An 18,030-nucleotide genomic window follows, 5' to 3' on the forward strand; every position below is an offset into this window, starting at 1 on the left:
GATATCCCAACGCCTCCTGGTGAATGCACCATCCAAGCTCATTAGGATGAGAACTGCAGCTAGGGGCAGGCAGACTTGGCCACATTTCTCATCCTAATGAGCTTGGATGGTGCATTTGCCGGCTACTTGTGGTGGGCAGACAAAACTGGCCAGACACTGGGGAGATTGAACAAATGACTTCTTTGGATGAAGCAAATCCTGACGCCCCCTTGGGGAGCAGAATTAGGTGGTGCTTTGTGTTGGTGCCTACATGGTCCGTTTTTATGAAATATTTACGTATGAACTTCTAAGGAAAGGATTCTCCTTGGAAACTTGGCAGAGCATCTCACAAGCTCGCCCCCACCCCCACGGTCACATATGTTGGCCCAGGCCCCACCCCCCACTGACATACACCTTGCTTCTGGAGACATGGTGGGCACAGCTCACAGTGCGAGGGCTCCTGCTGCAAAGCATGGCCAGCTACCCTGCAGCATTGGAGAGGTATCTGACCTAGCAGCCAGTGCAGAAGCCTTCTTGGCTTCACTGGGGATTCACCATCCAGCGGGGGCAGATTGGGGCTAACCAGAACTGTCTCTGAGCCACCTGCAGGGTCAGGAGGTTGGCAGAAAGGAGCTCTCAGGGGCTTTGGAACTTGAGCGTCCTCCTCGGCCTTGGTTCTGAAGGATGCCCTCTTGTGTGGCTGGCTTCTTCCTGCTTCCTGAGTGTCTGCTTCGTGGAACTTCTTTCTGTGGCTTGCTTTTACTGTGAGTTATATTAATGAGATGCTTGTTGAATAGTGGTTGATGACACTTGGAACTCCATAAAAGCTACGTCCCTGTGACTTCTGGAGGCTAGACAAATAATCCAGTGGTGGGAGAGGTTGGTGCCTAAGGCCCTACTTTTCTCATAATTTAGACTTAAAGTTTGGTTGGCACTTTACTGAGAATGTGAGGGCTGGAGATGCCAGCTCATGGACTGGATGACTTTTCTTTGCATGAGAAAAACCCAAGAATGTCCATAAGCATTTGGACAAAAATGAACCCAGGAAGGGTCTTGAGAAGACCAGCCTTCTGCCAATCAAACTCTAGGGCCACTAGACTTTCCAAAAGAATTCGAGGGATGGAGTCAAGGCCCAAAGAACAAACCAGTGTGACCAGAAGAGTCATTTCAACTTGCGGCTGCTGACCTACACTTTAGTAGCCCATGTGTGAGGCCTACAATTTTATGTCAATAGATTCAGTCCCCAAACAAGGGCCAGTGCTTTGCAACCATCATTGGAAACAAGATCACAGTCAGTGTTGGATGAGCACCTGCCATGTACTTGGCCCTGTGTGGGCTTTCATCCTCTGTGAGGCTGACAGTTGTCAGCCACTGCCCTGAGATCTCATGAGAGGAAGGAGCACTTAGCTCACGAGCCTGGGAGAGTGGACCAAATGACCTCTGGGAAGAATGTCCTGGGGCTAGTTTCTGGCCCTCTCTGTCTCTCAGACACACACACATGCACACCCACATGTGCACACACACACATGCACACACCACACACTTAACGACAAACACTCCCGATTTTCTCTGTGCTCACATCTGCATCCCTTCTTGTCTCGGGTCTCTGAAATGAAATCTCAGGGAACGTTCAGACTTCTCAGGTTGTATAGGAAGCATTATTTACACAAAACATTAAAGACATTCTCATCCAATGATCCCAGTGTGAATTCTTCCCTGTTCCTCATCAGAGGAAGGGTCTGGAGTTGGGGGCATTGAGCAGGGGAGGCAGCCCCTTTCCAGTGACACTGGCCTTGGGGCACGGCTAGGTCAGGAGACAGCTGTGGGTCCTGTGTCAGGGGATATGGCTCTGGGAGCCCCTGGCCCTGGGTATCTGGAGGGGGCTGGGTATATCGAGGCTTGGCCCTTTCCCCAAGTTCTCCAGATGGGGCCCTGCATTTCATACAAATGAAAAAGATGAGAAGGGCAGCTAGAGCGGGGGCGGGGAGGGTTCCCTTGGGTTGGGTTTGGGGTGGGGGGACCAGGTAGGGACAGAGCTGTTCCTGCGGCTGGCTTTGGACAATGAGACGTGGTAGTGGCGACTTTGCTTCTGCCCCTTCACAGTTGGAAGTAAAATCAGGAAATCATGTCAAGGTGATGAGTGCAGAAGGTTCTCAGGAAGATGCATCTTGTGCCAGGAGACACAGCTTATTCACAGTTCAGCCTGGGCAAGAAGAAAACAAGGCATGAAACTGGAAAATGCCACCTCATTTCATTGAGCTAGAGATAAGAGAGTCCAGGTGTGAACCTGAAGCAAGATCGAGTCATTGACAGTCAACCCAAGGAAAAGCCAAGGAGCCTCGAGTTGGGGGTAATCCCCCAGCTGAGTTTCTGAGGGACCTCTGAAGCTAATTCCCCTGTAGAACCCCATCGGACTTCGGCGGGGGGTGGGGGGAGGCATCTAGACCAAGCCGTATCTGAAGCACAAAGCCCCTCTATTTGAATAGATCATTGGTTGGCGGGGAGGGGTGCTGCCATCTTGGAGCAGTGACTTTGGAGACAAGACCCACGTTAGAATCCTGGTTTTGCTACTTCCCACCTGCATGACCCTGGACAAGTCATGTCCACTCTCTAGCTCTCAGTTTCCTCTTCTGTAAAAGGGGATTAGGACACTGAGATGAAACAAATGAAGTTTCACACCAAGTCGAAGATGGTGAAGGTGTGAGATAATGCTTTGTCCAAAATAAAGTCTGGACCCGTCTTTAGCAGAGCGCAAGCCCGGTGGGATTCACCGGTATGAGAGAGGGAATGGGACCTTCCAGGGATGAGGAAATGGAGTCCCACTGTCCTCTGCCCTGCTCAGACTGGGCCTGGGGGCTTCTGTTTAGCTCCAGGAGCCACAGTTTAGGAGGTATGTTAGTAAGCTGGAGGACGTACAGGGGAGGGGGCCAGGATGGCAAAGGGCCATAGGAGACTGGTTGGAGCAGAGAGGGAGGGGGAGTCTGAGAAGAGGAGACCTGGGGGTACTGTCCAGCTCTAGAAAGCCCAACCAGGAGCAGGGAGCGTGTTCCACTAGGTGACACAGTGGGCAGATCTGAACTTGGAGTCAGAAAGACCTGAGTTCAAATTCTCCCACTCTCAACCCTCCCCTTGACATGCTGCCTCCCTGAATGGATTTACGGTAAACCAAAGCCTCAGGGTACTTTTAAGCTACTAAGACTCCCTGAGACCTTGGGGACACCGTGTTTCACATTCCTGGGGCTGATCAGTGCTCCTTTGGTCTAGTCATCCTTTATAGAAAAAATGCTGTATCTGGAACCAGATCTGCCACCTGCTGCCACTGACCGTGGTCAAGTCACCTCTCCTTCTGAGCCTCCATTTTCTCATCTGTAAAATGGGATAGCTGGACCTCTAAGGTCCCTTTAGTGCCCAGTCTTGTGACCCTATTATCTGGTCCTTGCATCTCTGCCCCTGCTCTGGAGGACAGGAGGGATGGGAGCAGAAGAGGAGAGTCGACAAAATTTTCCAGAAATGGAGTCGTGAAAAAAAAAAAAAAGGTAGACTTTTAAAAGTAATTGGGTAGAAATTGGAACATTGCTCAGGTTAGGAGACTGAGGCCAGGAGGACGGAAATGCCTGGCCTGAGGTCATATGCACAGGCAGCAGAAGAGGCAGGGCCCCTGGCTCTGGGGCTAGGCTGCTTCTACAACCTTAGGCTCAGAGGCTCCTGGTGCAGCCCTCTCTGGGGTCCCATGGGCACTAACTGCCCATGTGGGTTCAATGTTTCTTAGTCACATCTGTTACAATACTGCTGCCTGGGCCCTAGGGGCAGGGGCCTTTCAAAGTGGGAAGAACCTGTCCTGGGGCTCTTGGGGGGCCGTTCACATCTAGGGGATCTCTGGACCTGCTGGGGCCCCTAGTGAAAGATGGCAGTGGTGATAATGATGCCCCGCTGTAGCCCTCAGCTGCTCAGCAGCTTCCTTAGAAGGTCAACTTGAATGCTTGACCCAACAAGATCTGGGTTAAAATCCTGCCTCCCATAAATCCTGATGAAAAAGCACCGGACTTGGAGAAAGGAGACCTGGGTTTGAGCGCTAGCTCTGTGTGACCCTGGGTAAGTCATTGCAGTCTCAGTGTCCTCATCTATGAAATAGAGCTAACAGTGCACCCTCACCCCACCATGGAGCTCAAATGAGATGCTCACAAGGAGCTTTGAAAACCCAAAAACCTTATTAAATTAAAGACGCCCCTCTGGGGACCGACTTCTCTGCATGCAGCCAGTCTGGCACTCAGACAGCTGGTCTGAGGCAGGTGAGGAGCAGAGATAATAGACTTGTCAGTCAGCCATTCGTGTTATCCTCTCCAATGTCTGCCTCTCAGACACGAAAGCTATAGAACATAGACCTAGGAGAACTGGAAGAGGCCTCAAGCTGTCCAGCCCAACCCTGTCGTTTTACAAATGAGGAAACTGAGGCCCAGGGAGGGAAGTGACTTCCCTGAAGTCTCTCAGGTGGTAAGTACCAGAAGCAGGATTGGAATCCAGGCCCCCTGAGTCCCCAGCCCAATTCTTTCCCACATTTGCATGATTTATCATTCCTCTATGGGGGCCAGTCCCCAGGAGACAGCCATGTCCAGCCCTCCAGGAATTGTGGCCCCTCAATGCCCTAGTCCCAGATAAAATCCCACTTTGTAGGAGAAGCTTTTCCCAGGGCCCCTCCTGCCTGTGCCTTCCCTCTGAGATCCCTCCCACATCATCATCAGTGGGTCTGGTCTGTACACAGCTGACTCCATGTTGCCTCTCTCATCAGTCAGGGAGCTCCTTGAGAGCAGGGACTCCTCCCTAGTGGGGAGCGTAGTTCCTGCCCCCAAGCAGGCGCTTAATAAATACTTGTTAACTTGTCAGCTTGCGTCTGCCGTGATGCCAGGGCTTGCTGGGCTGGTGGGGAAGTGGAGCTGGGCTCCTTGGCCTTCTGGGAAATTGGACTGGAGCTGGACTCACCTGTCACAGCCTCTGGGCCCCATGCAGGTCATAGTCACTGTCAGAGGAATTGTCTGGTGGGTTGGAAGACCGGCTCAGTGCTCCTTCCAGAGCTGGAGACAGAAAAGAGATGCTGCTTCTCAGACACTTAGCAAGGGCAGAGCTTGTGGAGGAAGCCCAGGCCATGCTCCGGGTCAGCCCACAGCCAAAAGCATTTGGAGAGGTGGCCATCCCTGCCCTGGCCCTTTGTTCAGCTGTTTTCAGTCATGTCGGACTCTTCCCGACCCCTTTTGGGGGTTTTCTTGGCAGAGATACTGGAGTGTTGGCCATTTCTTTCTCCAGCTCATTTTACAAATGAGGTAACTGAAGCAAATAGGGTTAAGTGACGTGTCCAGGGACACACAGGTACTAGGTGTCTGAGGCCAGATTTGAACGAGATAAAATGAATCTTCTCGGCTTCAGGACCAACACTCTATGCGCTATGGCACCACCTAGCGCCCATCTCCTAATTTGGGTGTGGATAAAAATCCCTTCTTTAATACAAGACAGTGTGTTTTAGTAAAAGGTGGTTAGGATTCAGGAGATCTGTATTCAAATCCTGATTTTGCTACTTAGGACCTGTATGACTATGGGCAAGACATTTTCCATCTTGGGGCCTCAATTTCCTTATCTTGAAAATGGGGAGAATAATTTGCACCTCACACTCTTATGGAAACACTTTGTTAATTTTAAAGGATCTTTTCTTAGAAAGAGGAGGCTTTTGTCTTCTTCAATGAGGACAAGGTAAAGTGCTATATAGTTTTATTTTTTTCCCACTTATTTGTATTTCTTGTATTTTCCACTTGTTTTCACACACTTTTTATTTCCAAAGTGCCTCCCAAACCCATCACAATTTTGGGGGGGTGAGGTGGAGAGAGAAGGAGAGCGATCTAAACACTTTCCCAGATGCCCAAATACCTAGCAATGGGCATCGGTGGGGCAGAAAGTTGGTGTGGAGTTGAGAAAAGATGAGGGCCGTAAGAGAGAGAAGCACGTGGTGTTGTAGGCATCCGGTGAGTCCCCCTTGTTCAATCCTGGCTCAGACGCACACATGCAGCCCCTCACCTCCGCCCCCTCCGCCCCGCCCTCTGCATAAAACATTGATTTGCCAGGCTGTTCTTGACCATTTTTGTTGCTGATCTTGCTCTATACTTTCCCTTCTCTGCTTTATCCTTCCTTGATTTAAGTATTAGATCTATATTTGCTACATAGAAGGAGTTTAGTAGAGTGCTTTCTTTCTCCATTTTTTAAAGAATAATTTGTATCTTACCCATTTATACTTAGTTTAAACTCCAATTGACCCAAAAAACATTCATTAAGCACCTATTATATGCAAGGAATTATTTTAGGACCTGGGCATGAAAAGACAAAATTTTTTAAAATAGTCCTTTTCCCCAAGAAGATTATATTATAGGAGGGGAGGGGGCAGTTAAATATCCACATGCTAATTTGAGGAGGAGGGAGAGGACACTGAAGACAAAGGTAATCAGGTGATACATTGGAATTACGTGTTAAAGAAGTTAGGGGCTCTAAGAAGAAGAGGTAAGGAGAGTCAGCATTCCAGGGGTTCCCTCACCGCTTCACCAGAGATCTGAGAATTAGCCCCTGCAGAGCAGAAGCACTATTGAGATCTAGGTACAGTGAAAAGAAAGCTGTGCTTAGAGTCCAGTGATCTGAGTTCAAATCTGCCCCTTCCTCCCTGCCTGAGGAACCTCAACATCCTTATCTGTAAAATAAGGGGGGTTGGACTAGGCAGCTGCTGTCATCACTTCCAGCTCTGACTAGGGTCTGCTGCGTGGACCTGTGATGGCCACATGCTCAGGATGTTCTGATGGCAGTGCAGGAGTGTAATTCAAAGATCCTCATCCAGACTTGTGCCCCCAGGTATATGTGACTGGGTAAGTAAAGGACTTTTGTTGTCACTCCTGCAGCCCCTGAACAGTCCCCTCCTGGTCTGGGAGACTCAAGGTGCCTTCCTAAGTGTCTGGAATGGGGCACAGGAGACAGAGGCCGAAGCCCCACCAGGCACTCAGGGTGTCATAGGAGCAGCTGGGCCTGATGTCCTGGGAATGGTAATGCTTGTATTAATGGCCTTGGGATGCATTACTGCACGTGAGTGGGGTTGTCTCTCTGGGGGCTGCCCAGGTCTCTCTCTCCCTGGGGGCTCCTAGATGTTTGTGGTTGTACCTACTTCCTGACCCCAGCTCCATCAAATGTTCTTCTTCATGCTGGAAGGGGACCAAAACCACATCAAAGTACAGCGTGTAGGACTGTGGCTGACCCGACCAGGAGAGCTCGAAAGGCTCTGCCACAAATAGCCCACCAAGTGTTCTCCTGTACTGTAGATGGGGGTGGAGGTAGCAGGTGATATATGCTCCCCTCCCCCAGGGTCTTTTTTCTTTGTTAGAGTTGGGGTATTGGGTGGAATGTGGGTGAAGTTCTGGGCTTAGAATGAGGAAGACCTGAGTTCCAATCCTGATCCTGAAACTGTCTAGTTCTATGACCTTGGGCAAATCTCTTTACATTTCCCTTTTTCCTCATCTGTACAATGAGGGGCTGACACTAGACAGATGCTGTCTAAGTTCCTGGCCTGTTCTAGTTCTGGAATCCTAAGAGACATGGTTTTATTCATTTAAAAACATTTTTTTAAACAAACACCAAATAAATGAGCATTTCCATACGCAAAGTACAACAGAAAAAGAATTGTGCAGGAATTGCCAACCTCTCTTCCATGCAGCTTGGTTTTTCTTTTGAGGAGACATTAAATTCATTTTTGTAAGTAAAACTGGGGATCTCTTAGAAATCCCTCGCCCTTTTGTCACAGCACATAGTAAATACAATGTGCTATTTCCCAAACTGTCCTGCCTGTCTGATTCCTACTGATATTTGGGCTGTTCTCTTCTTTCCATGAAAAAATGCTTCAATGTCTTCTAAAATTTTTTTTCCCTTTTAAAAAGATTTTGGTGACCCAGCACTAGCTCTCTGGTCCTCTGTCCCCCAAACTGGAAGGAAAACAAAACCCTTCTATCAGATACACAAAACGAATCCCTGTATTGGTGAAAGTTCAAGAGACCTGGTTATAGATCCCACATCCGACCCTTGCTAGCTATGTGACCCTCCCTCTCTGAGCCTCAGTTTCCTTATTTGCAAGCTGAAGGCATTAATACCTGTAACCACTAATCTCACCAGGGTTGTTGAAAGGCAGACATGAGGTAACCACCCACCGAGGTTTTAAGCCCCAGTGATCAGGCTTAAGACAACGTCTTCCCCTGGGATGCTCGATTCAGCTGGGGATTTCTCAAAGATGATTCCATCCCTGGCCGGTCCTATTCCTAGGCTCTCCCTTACCTGGATAAGCCGAGAGGCGGGAATGCCTGGGAGGCTGGCTGTATTCATTCTCCACATTTGAGGCTCCAGGGTTCTCAACTTGGGACCGGATAGTCACAGTGTGGTTGCGATGGAAAGACACTGGATGAGCAGAGAAAGGAAAAGTCAGGGACTCTACTTCCCTCCCCCAGAGAGCCCTTCTTGGTTTTGCAGTCTCCTTCAGGGTACCCCTCACCCCCTCTCCCTTCCACTGGGATTTAGGAAAACCCTAATTTCTGCACCGACTCTGGATGGACAGGGGTTCAGGTGAAGGAAGCAAAGCAGTCAGAAGAGCCAGGCCCCCGGGGCGGGGGCAGGTTCTTAGCATCACTAGGTCCTTAACTTTCACCAGCTGGGCAGCTGGGCCCATTACTAGATCCAGAGCTGATCTCAGTCTGCCGTGTGTGATGCTGGAGGCCTGGAGCTGAGGCCACAGCAGAGAAGAGATAAGGGGCATTGGTGACTCCCTGTTCTCTGAGGTCTCCAGAGCTACAGGTCTCTTAACACATGTGTCTAGCCAAGAAGCCTCCGACACCCCTTTCTCTGAGGGGTGGGAGAGCCTCTGCAGACCACAGCGGTGGCAGCCACGGGAGGGACGGGGTAGGGTTAGGAGCAGACCTCCTCCTTCCTCTCTCCTCCTCCTCCTCCTCCATGGGAAGCCTATCCCAGGCTGCTGGCTCCTTTCTTTGGAGGGGCAGACAAGCAGGGGGAGCTGACCCTGAAGGTCCCTTACCATTCTGGTTCACTCCCGTTGGACCAATCCACTGGCGCTGCTTCTTTTGACGGACTGAGCAATGGAGAGAGACATGAGGGGTTAGAGGCTGACGGCTGGGGAGCAGAGAGTAGGACAGGCTGGAGTCCAGGAGACCTGGCTTCTGTTCCCAGCCTTGCTATGGGATTCTCCCTGGACCTGTGGTCTACACAGAAAAGGCTGATCAGGATCATGCCTTGTTCTCTAGGGCAGAAAAAGCGACTGGCTTTGGAGTCAGAGCCTAGGTTCAAATGCTGACTCAGTGTCCTTGGGCAAGTCACTTCCCCTGCCTGCCTCAGTGTCCTTGTGTAAAATGAGGGGCTGAGCTGTCTGACCTCCAAAGTCCCTTCTACCTCTAACACAGGTCCTGCATTCCCTTTTATAAGCAGCACCTCTGGGAGTCAGCATTGGATGGGGCGCCTCCCCTGCTGCCACCCTTACCTTGGCCCCCCTGCACCCCACCACGGCCTCAGGTTTTCCCATCCGTACCTCTTACTCCTCAGCTTGTGATGTCAGATTCATAAATGTGACCATCCAAGAAAGAGCCCCCTAATTGTAGGACCTCTCCCTCTCCTCTGAGTGCATCCTTCTGAAGGCAGAGTCTGGTGGGCACCACCCCACCCCCCTCACCCCACCCCACCTCACACCCTCCTCTTGCCTGCCTTGAGCTTTTCCCTGCTACAAAGTGATCTTCCCCAAGTGTACGTCTGCCCTCATCCCCTCTTAAACTCAGGGAAAAACAGTGGCCCCCTCCTACCTCTGGGACCAAATAGAAAACCCTCTGCTTGGCATCTAAAACCCTTTATAACCTTTACAATCGACACGTCAGACCCTGCTGACCTTTCTGCCGCTTCTTACCCAAGAGGCGCTCTCTCCCCCTCTGTGCCTTTTCCCCAGCTGTGCCCCATGCCTAGAGTACCATCCCTGCCTCCCCTCCCAGTCTCTCTGATTTTTTTCAAGACTCAGGCCCCACGTTCTGCAGAAGGCAGTCCTGGGCTGCCCCTCCCAGTGCCCTCTCTGGGGAGAAAGCAGACTCTGTTCTGCAGAGATGTCCTGGGGGATTGGGAGGTGGAGTTAGGACAAGAGTCCCTCAAGGACAGGGACTGGCTTGTTCACTTTCTTTGGGGCCCTAGTGCCCAGCACATAATAGGTGCTAAATAAATGCTTATCAAATAATTGACTGACTAGGCCAGGAGCTCTTCTCAAGAGCTGAACGCTGGGCCGGTCAGTGCTCGACAGGGACTGGAGAGATCAAGACCATTCCCAGCATCTCATAGAGAAGGAAACTGAGGCCCAAAGAGAAGTACCCTGCTGGAAGGGATCATGGAGGTCTTTTAGTCCAACCCCATTCCCTGGACTGTTGAGAAAAGTGAGAGCCAGGAAATAGGTCATGATTTACCCAAGATCCCTGTCTCTGTCTGTCTGTCTGTCTGTCTGTCTGTCTGTCTGTCTGTCTCTCTCTCTCTCTCTCTCTCTCTCTCTCTCTCTCTCTGTCTCTCTCTGTCTGTCTCTCTCTCTCTGTCTCTCTCTCTCTCTTTCTCTCTCTCTCTCTGTTTTTTCTTTCTCTCTGTTTTTTTTCTCTTTCTCTCTGTCTCTGTCTCTCTCTCTTTCTCTCTGTCTGTCTCTCTCACACACACACATGTACCACATACACACCTAGAATTTGTTAGGGACTGGAGCCCAGAACAAAAAGGGAAAGAAAGAGGCAGGAGAAGGCGGCTGTATGGGATTAGGGAACCCCACTTACATTTCTTCTCTAGTTTCTTGTAGACCACAGGCCCACACGTCACTAGAAGAATTGCCATGAGGATGAAGGTCAGAATGATGCTTATAACAGTCCCTGCCCCAGGTCCAGCTGCATTTGGGTCCTGGCCTGAGAAAGGACAATGGCATTAGTGCTGAATTTTAATCTCATCGGTATAGTTCTAACTAGGGTAGGGCAAATGGGTCTTTGTCCCAGGGAACTGAAATTTAGAGGAAATTTTACATTTGTACTCCTTTGCTAGATAGAAACAACTGAATTTAGGACTTCACATGAGTAATTTGTTAAAACAGGAAGCTCCCAGACTGAGATATTTCCTCTGCTTTGCAAGCTGTGCCTCGGTGTTTTCCACCCAGCCCCCTCTCCTAGGGGTGGCTATTCTAGCATTTATCCCTATGCATGGGAACTGCTATCTTGGGGGTCATGTCTCTCTCACCATGGAATGGTGTCCTAGGATCTCCTCTCATGAGTTCCTGTGTCCTGAGGTCTGAGATCTCATCTTTCATCTCCACTATTTGTCCCAGGAGAAATTTGTCCTGGGTACCAACATACTAGTCTCTTTGCTCCTGAGCCCTCAGCAGTAAGACAACGTATCATCAAATCTAGTGACTTCTCATTCACTCACACTGGCTGGGCGTTTCCAAGAGAAACTGCTAGAGTTTCTGACACCCCTTAACTCACAAGTGCAACAGAAAGGGTATCTATCATGTCTACATCAACTCAATACAAACGAGCAATTATTTATTATGTGCTAGGTATAAGTCTATCATCTGTTTCTTATCTTTTTCTCATGCATTTGCTCTCCATCTTTTTTGTTTTTGCTTTTTGGAGGGCAATTGGGGTTAAGTGACTTGCTCAAGGTCACACGGCTAGGTTTTGTGTGTGTGTGTGTGTGTGTGTGTGTGTTAAGTGTCTGAGGCCAGATTTGAACTCAGGTTCTCCGGACTCCAGGGCCGGTGCTCTATTCACCACCTAACCGCCCTGCTCTCCATCTTTTAATGGAGATTTAAATCTATTTGCCTACCATTCACCAGTCAATTATTTATACTTGTAAAGAGTGCTTGTAGTTATGTTTATGTAAGTCTTGAGTATATCTTGGCTGGTTAACACCCAGATATTTTCAAGCATTTTAAAATTAGACTGAATGTAATTTCTCCTATCCTCATCCTGATTTTTCTTTTTATTAAAACAAAGACTCATGATTTCTGAAAGTTTATTATTTTATTCTACTTTAATAAAGGTATCATTTAAATTAATTTTCTATTGGATCTTTAGAGTTCTCTAACTCAACCAATTGTGACATCTGCAAATAGATAATTTATTCTCTCCTTTGCCTATAGTTATTCCCCTAATTATTTTTTTTGGGTGCAGCAAACATGTCTAACACTATATCAAATAGTGGTGCAGACAATGGAATCCTTGGTTTACCCCTGACTTTATTAGAAAAGCTTCCAGTGTTTGCTCATTACAAATGAGCTGGTTCTGGCTTTTAGGTAAGGAAAGATCCTTTCATTTTTGGGCTTTTCAATGCTATTGTTGGCTTTTAAAAAAGTATAAATGGCTACTGCATTTTGTTGAAAACTTTTCCTGGTTCTATTGATATAATTATGTAATTTTTTTATTTTTGACTTCTCTCTTTCTATCCATCAAATTGTTTTCTATTATCTATTTATGGACTCTTGCTGATTTAGCTTCTACACAGTCTGCCTTTAAGGTACCAATCAATCTCTTTAGCTTGATGCCCTTTGAGAACTGGGATTGTTATATTTGAGTTTGTTTGTTTTTTTGTCTATGTCCCCAGAGCCCAGCACAAAGCCTGGCAAATAGGATGCACTTAATCCATGCTGACTTTTTTCTTTGTTTTTTTTTTTTTTTATAAGCAATCGGGGTTAAGTAACTTGCTCAAGGTTACACGGCCAATTATTTCTGGGTGTGGTGCTAAGCATCCGAGCCCAGATTTGATCCCCAGGTCATCCCGACACTGGAGCCGGTGCTCTTACTTGCTGAGCCACCTGGCCACCCCTAAGAAATTGGGGTTAAGTAACTTGCTCAAGGTTACATGGCCAGGTGTTTCTGGGTGGGTGCTAAGTGTCTGAGCCCGGATTCGATCCCCAGGTCATCCTGACACTGGAGCCGGTACTCTTACTTGCTGTGCTACCTGGCCGCCCCCATGCTGACTTTCTTGTTGGCAACTAGTCACCTTACACCCCCTTTCTTGAAAGCTGTCCCCTCCCTGTTTCCCCAAGAGAAAGACCAGATGATGCACAACCCTTAGGGAATGGTTGCTTTCCCAGCTTACACTCAATCATTGTGCCTTTGCAGGATGGGTCTGCTTCACCAAATGTGTAGCAATGGGAGAGGTTCCTATGCTGGCAGAAGAGCATGCTGGATGTGGCAGATGGTGATCTTTGAGATGTGTCCTCGGAGATTAGTTTCCCACAGTGCTGTTCATGGCACACCTCTTCCCAGTTCTCTTTTTTCCCACACAAGACTTTCCATTGACCCTTAAAGTACACCTCCACAAAGCCCTTGCAGGGACTGTTTCCACCCTTCAGTCTGCTTTTCACCTTTGGCTGGAAATCTGAAATGAGGAAAGTTGGGGAGAAGAGAAAGTGAAGTAAGAATCGTGGCTAGCTGACCATCTTCTGACAAGGAGTCCTATGCTGTCCAGCCCTTCCCTGTCCCCCAAACCCATCCTGCCACGCCCTAGCTCTTCAGCTCTGTTTGCTCAACCTTCTGCTAAAGAAATGGAAGATTCACAAAGATGAAGCCTCCCCCCACCCGCCCCAAGCTACTCCCTCCAGTGATGGAGTCTGTCTGATTGGCTTCTTTCCACAGCCTCTGAGGTACCTTCTACCTCTAGATCTGGTATCCTGGGGTTGTTCCTTCTCTCTCTCTCTCTCTCTCTCTCTCTCTCTCTCTCTCTCTCTCTCTCTCTCTCTCCCTCCTGAGGCAATCAGGGTTAAATGACTTGCCCAGGGTCACACAGCTAATAAATGTCTGAGGCTAGATTTGAACTCAGGTGCTCCTGACTCTAGGACCAGTGCCCCAGAGTTCCTTTTCAATTAGCATGTCCACCTGTCAGTCCTCCTCCACCCTAGTAACTTTTCCTGTCTGTCCTCCACTCCAGCATCTCCATCAATGGGAGAGAGATCTGGAGTCAGTGGGACTGAGGACACACATTTACTGGCTCTGTAACCACCATCTTTCCAGGCCTCAGTTTCCCTTCCTGCATTGAAAGCATATGTGCTATACTGGTATTAAAAGGACCATTGGCTCATGCCTTATCTACCAATATAAGTTCTAAATGGGGACTTTATCTAGATGTAAAGGATTACATGTAAACAGATTAGAGAAACATGGAAAAACTACCTCTCAGATCTATGGGTAAGATTAAAGTTCAGGACCAAACAAAGAATAGAGAGAGTCACAGAAGATAAAATGGAGAAATTTGATTTTATAAAATTAAAAAAATTTTGTGCAAATCTAAGATTAAAAGGGAAACAATTAACTGGGGAAAATATTTGAAGCAATTTTCTCAGATAATGGCATAATTTCCAAAATATATAAGGAACTGATATGAATTTATCTAAAAGAGCCATTTTCCAATTGATAAATGGATATTAACAGGCAGTTCATATGAACAAGGAAGATATCCAGGCTATATATAGCCATATGAAAAAATTCTCCACTATTAATTAGAGAAATGCAGATTAAAGCAATTCTGAGATCCCAACTAATGCCCATCTGAGTAGTAAAGATGACCAAAAAGGGAAAATAAGAAATGATGGAGGGGCTGTGACAAAACAGGTATATTGATATGCTGTTGGTGGACCTATGAATGGACATAACATTCTGGAAAACAATGTGGAATTATACACAAAAAGTTATGCATCAGTGCATGCCCTTTGGTCCAGCTACAACACTCTTAGTCCTGTACCCAAGAGATATAAAAGAAAGAGGGAAAAGTACTTTTTGTATAAATGTATGTAATTGTAGCAGGTGTGTGTTGGCAAAAATACTGAAAATTAATAGGATACCCATTAACTGAGTAATGGCTGAATTAATTGTGGTGTATGAATGTGAAGACATGGTATTGTGCTGTAATAAAGGAGAAAATTGATGATTTCAAAGAAGCATAAAAAGACTTCTATGAACTGATGCAGAGTGAAGTGAGAACCAGAAAGACAATTTATATTATAAAAATGAATAATTTTGAGGACTTTTATAAACTGATGAATACTGAAATGAGCAGAACCATGAGAAAAAAGATATATGATGACAATAACATTGTAAAAGCAAAGAACTTTGAAAGCTGTGAGAACTCTGATCAATATGGTCCCCATCCATGATTCCAAAGCACAAGTGATGAAGCACGCCACCATTACATAGAGGTGAGGAACTGAGGGTGTAGAATGACACACACACACACACACATATTATATATAATATATATTTGTGTACAGAAACTAAGGGACTTTGCTTTGCTTGGCTATGCATATTTCGGTCTTTTAATTGAAATTTTTATTTTCAATTCCAAATTCTCTCTATCCCCTCGATCTGTATCACTGACTCTTTATCCCCTCCCCCACCTATTCAGAAAGCAAGAAATATGAAACCCATATCAATTTGACTATGCATATTTATTACTAGAAATTTGATTTTTTTCTTTTCTTTTTTTAATGGAATAGGGAGTGAGAGAGAAATTAGATATCTATTAATTAAAAAACAATTAAAATAGAGAGATGGGGGTGCTGCAGATGTGAAATGTTACATTTGCTTTCAAAAGAGGTGCCTGTATTATTAGTTTTACTTTGTTATAAGAGACCTCTCAGGAAGTGAGCAGAATCTATAAATGTTTATAATGTAGAAACAAAATACATCAATGAAATGGAAAGCGTAAACATAGAAGACGAAGGGATTGGATTCAATGGACTTTGAGGTCCCTTCCAGCGCTCAGCCTATGTGTAAGCCAAAACATCAGAGACAGGCTTTGAAGCCAGGCCCTCAGACTCGCCATCTGCTGCTCCTTGCGCATGCCCGTGCAGTCTGGACTCATGAAACATCTGAGCTCCGCGCCATGGTGTCATCTAGGTTGATCTCCCGCTCTTGGTCCCCAGGGTCCCAGTTTGCCTTCTTGCCTCTGGCCTTTCGTTCATGCTGTTCACCACGTGGCGTATCCTCCCTCCCACTCTTTGCCTGCTGCCCGTTCAGTTGTTTACCCGACCCCACCCAGCCCCAAGTCTTTCCTGACCTTGAAAGCTTCCCCCGCCCTTAGATTTCACATAGCGTTTGGGTTGTGCCTTTTGGGCGTTGTGTAATGATAATTCTCTACTTTGGTTTCTTAACTCCTGACTAGGCTGTGAGCTCTTATTCTCCCTTTTGCTCTGGGCTCTGCATACAACAGGTACTTAATAAATGAAAGAACTTCAGAGCCAGAAGAAAACTCAGAGACCATCCAAGGCTAATGCATTCATTTCACTGAAGAAGAAACGGACATGGGGATGGACCACTCACCAGAACAGACAATGGAAATTGTTTGGTTTCCTGGACAGCTCTTCTGCTTTGTGAAGACCTGGTCCAGAGAGGGTGCCTGAGGATCCTTGACTGCCCAGAGGACTGGCAAAGGTTTGAGTCCCTGGGGATTCCCTGAGTCTGTCTTCTCTACTGGTGGGTCCAGATGGCTCAGGAAGGTGCCACAGTTCAGGACCTGGCAGATCTTGTCACCCAGGGCTTCATTCCAGGTCATGGAGTCATAACAGATACTCCCTCCTATACTGCCCCTGTAGAACTCAACCACGCCTGCACATCGAAGTCTCTCCTTCCCCTCCACCAGCAGGAACCTTGGAGGGCCTGGAAGGAAGATAACCAAAAGGGGAAGGGGAGAGAGATGAAGAATCAGAGGAAGGGGCAGAAATGTTCTTTCTCAGATTGAGATAGGATAGAGAGATCATGGAGTCCCTCTCCCAGATGGGTCGATCAAGGCTCGGAGATGGAATTTCGTGGCAGGTTCCAAACTGGGATTCTCAAACATTTAATGGAGGCTTGGGCTATGAGGACCTAATGATGAACTGATGGAACCTCTGATCCCATCCTTCACTGATGCCAATCATTCTGTATTGCCTCGATTTATCTGCCTCTTCTCCCTCTATCACTGATCATCACTGATCTCTGCTCCGTCTGTCTCCTCCACTATTCTAAAGCACTTTCTAGCTGCCTGGTCAGTTTGCAGCACAGTAGTATTGGGAGAGGAGAGGGGGCCCAATCAAGTCAATAGTCCAGGGAGCTGAAGTTAAAGTGGGTGGACCAACACCTGATGGTCTTTCAGTAGGCCAGAAGCAACAGAGCTCAGCTCCTACTTGGCAAGAATAGTTCCTCGAAATAGGAAGCTACTAGATGGGAAACTGAGGTGATATTACCACCCTCCCTCCCCAAAACACAGAGAAGCCTTTAGGCACCATCCTGAGGTCTTTTCTTCCTTTTCCTTCTCCATAACTGAATATGACTTGTTCTTGTTTCAGGTTCATAAATTCCTAGTTACGGTTCTGTTGGGTCTCATGGGAGTTAAGCACCCCATGCCCTGATTCTCTAGAAGAACAGAAACTCAAAGGTCCCTAGAACATGGCTCCTTTCTAGAAGTACCTCCACTAATGTTGAAGGACGACCAAAACAAGCCTCTCCCTGTTCTTGCTCATAACAGCAAAGGTGGAAGTGGGTGGTGCCCAGGATGAATGAGTCATGGGACCTTAAAGAGGGGAGACCTTAGAGGCCACCTAGTCCAAATTGCTCATTTCACAAATGAGGAAGCTGAGGTCCAGAGAGGGTAAAGGACTTGTCAAAGGTCACAACTGTTGGATGGCAGATATGGGATTCATGCCTCATTCTTCCTGCCTTTTCAACTGCCCATCAAAGGATGCAAGCTCCCTCACAGAATTCAAACACAACCTTTTCAGTCTAAGATGCTGTAATCCATCCCCCATTTGACTTGACAACAACCCTGCAATTTTCTGGTTCTATGTGTTGTACAAACAGCAAGGGAAACAGAGGCACTGGAGGCATCTGCCCAAAGTCACAAAGCTGAATTCAGGGGCATTGCCAGGACTCCAACCCAGACTTGTTACTCACAAACCCACATATGCTCTCTCTCTCTCTCTCTCTCTCTCTCTCTCTCTCTCTC

The 18,030-nt window shown here is 47.4% G+C and overlaps 2 protein-coding genes across 2 annotated transcripts in view; one reads left to right on the forward strand and one right to left on the reverse strand.

Moving 5' to 3' along the window:
* The window catches only part of PRPF19 (pre-mRNA processing factor 19), a 353,360-nt gene that overhangs the window by 113,807 nt on the left and 221,523 nt on the right, over positions 1–18,030 (forward strand). The window lies entirely within an intron of this gene.
* CD5 (CD5 molecule) overlaps positions 1,525–18,030 on the reverse strand; it is a 40,711-nt gene continuing 24,205 nt past the window's right edge. The window contains exons 8-14 of the mRNA XM_069108570.1: positions 16,371–16,706; positions 13,153–13,434; positions 10,839–10,964; positions 9,074–9,127; positions 8,323–8,442; positions 4,957–5,048; positions 1,525–2,182 (exon numbers count right to left, since the gene is read on the reverse strand). Of these exons, the coding sequence (XP_068964671.1) occupies positions 4,960–5,048; positions 8,323–8,442; positions 9,074–9,127; positions 10,839–10,964; positions 13,153–13,434; positions 16,371–16,706 (1,007 nt within the window). The 3' untranslated portion in view covers positions 1,525–2,182; positions 4,957–4,959. The remainder of the gene's footprint in view (positions 2,183–4,956; positions 5,049–8,322; positions 8,443–9,073; positions 9,128–10,838; positions 10,965–13,152; positions 13,435–16,370; positions 16,707–18,030) is intronic.

Source organism: Petaurus breviceps, unplaced genomic scaffold, assembly GCF_028583685.1.
Source record: "Petaurus breviceps papuanus isolate PSGF00001 unplaced genomic scaffold, PetGlider_PUasm1.0 90397, whole genome shotgun sequence".
In the NCBI taxonomy this organism is placed as follows: domain Eukaryota; kingdom Metazoa; phylum Chordata; class Mammalia; order Diprotodontia; family Petauridae; genus Petaurus; species Petaurus breviceps.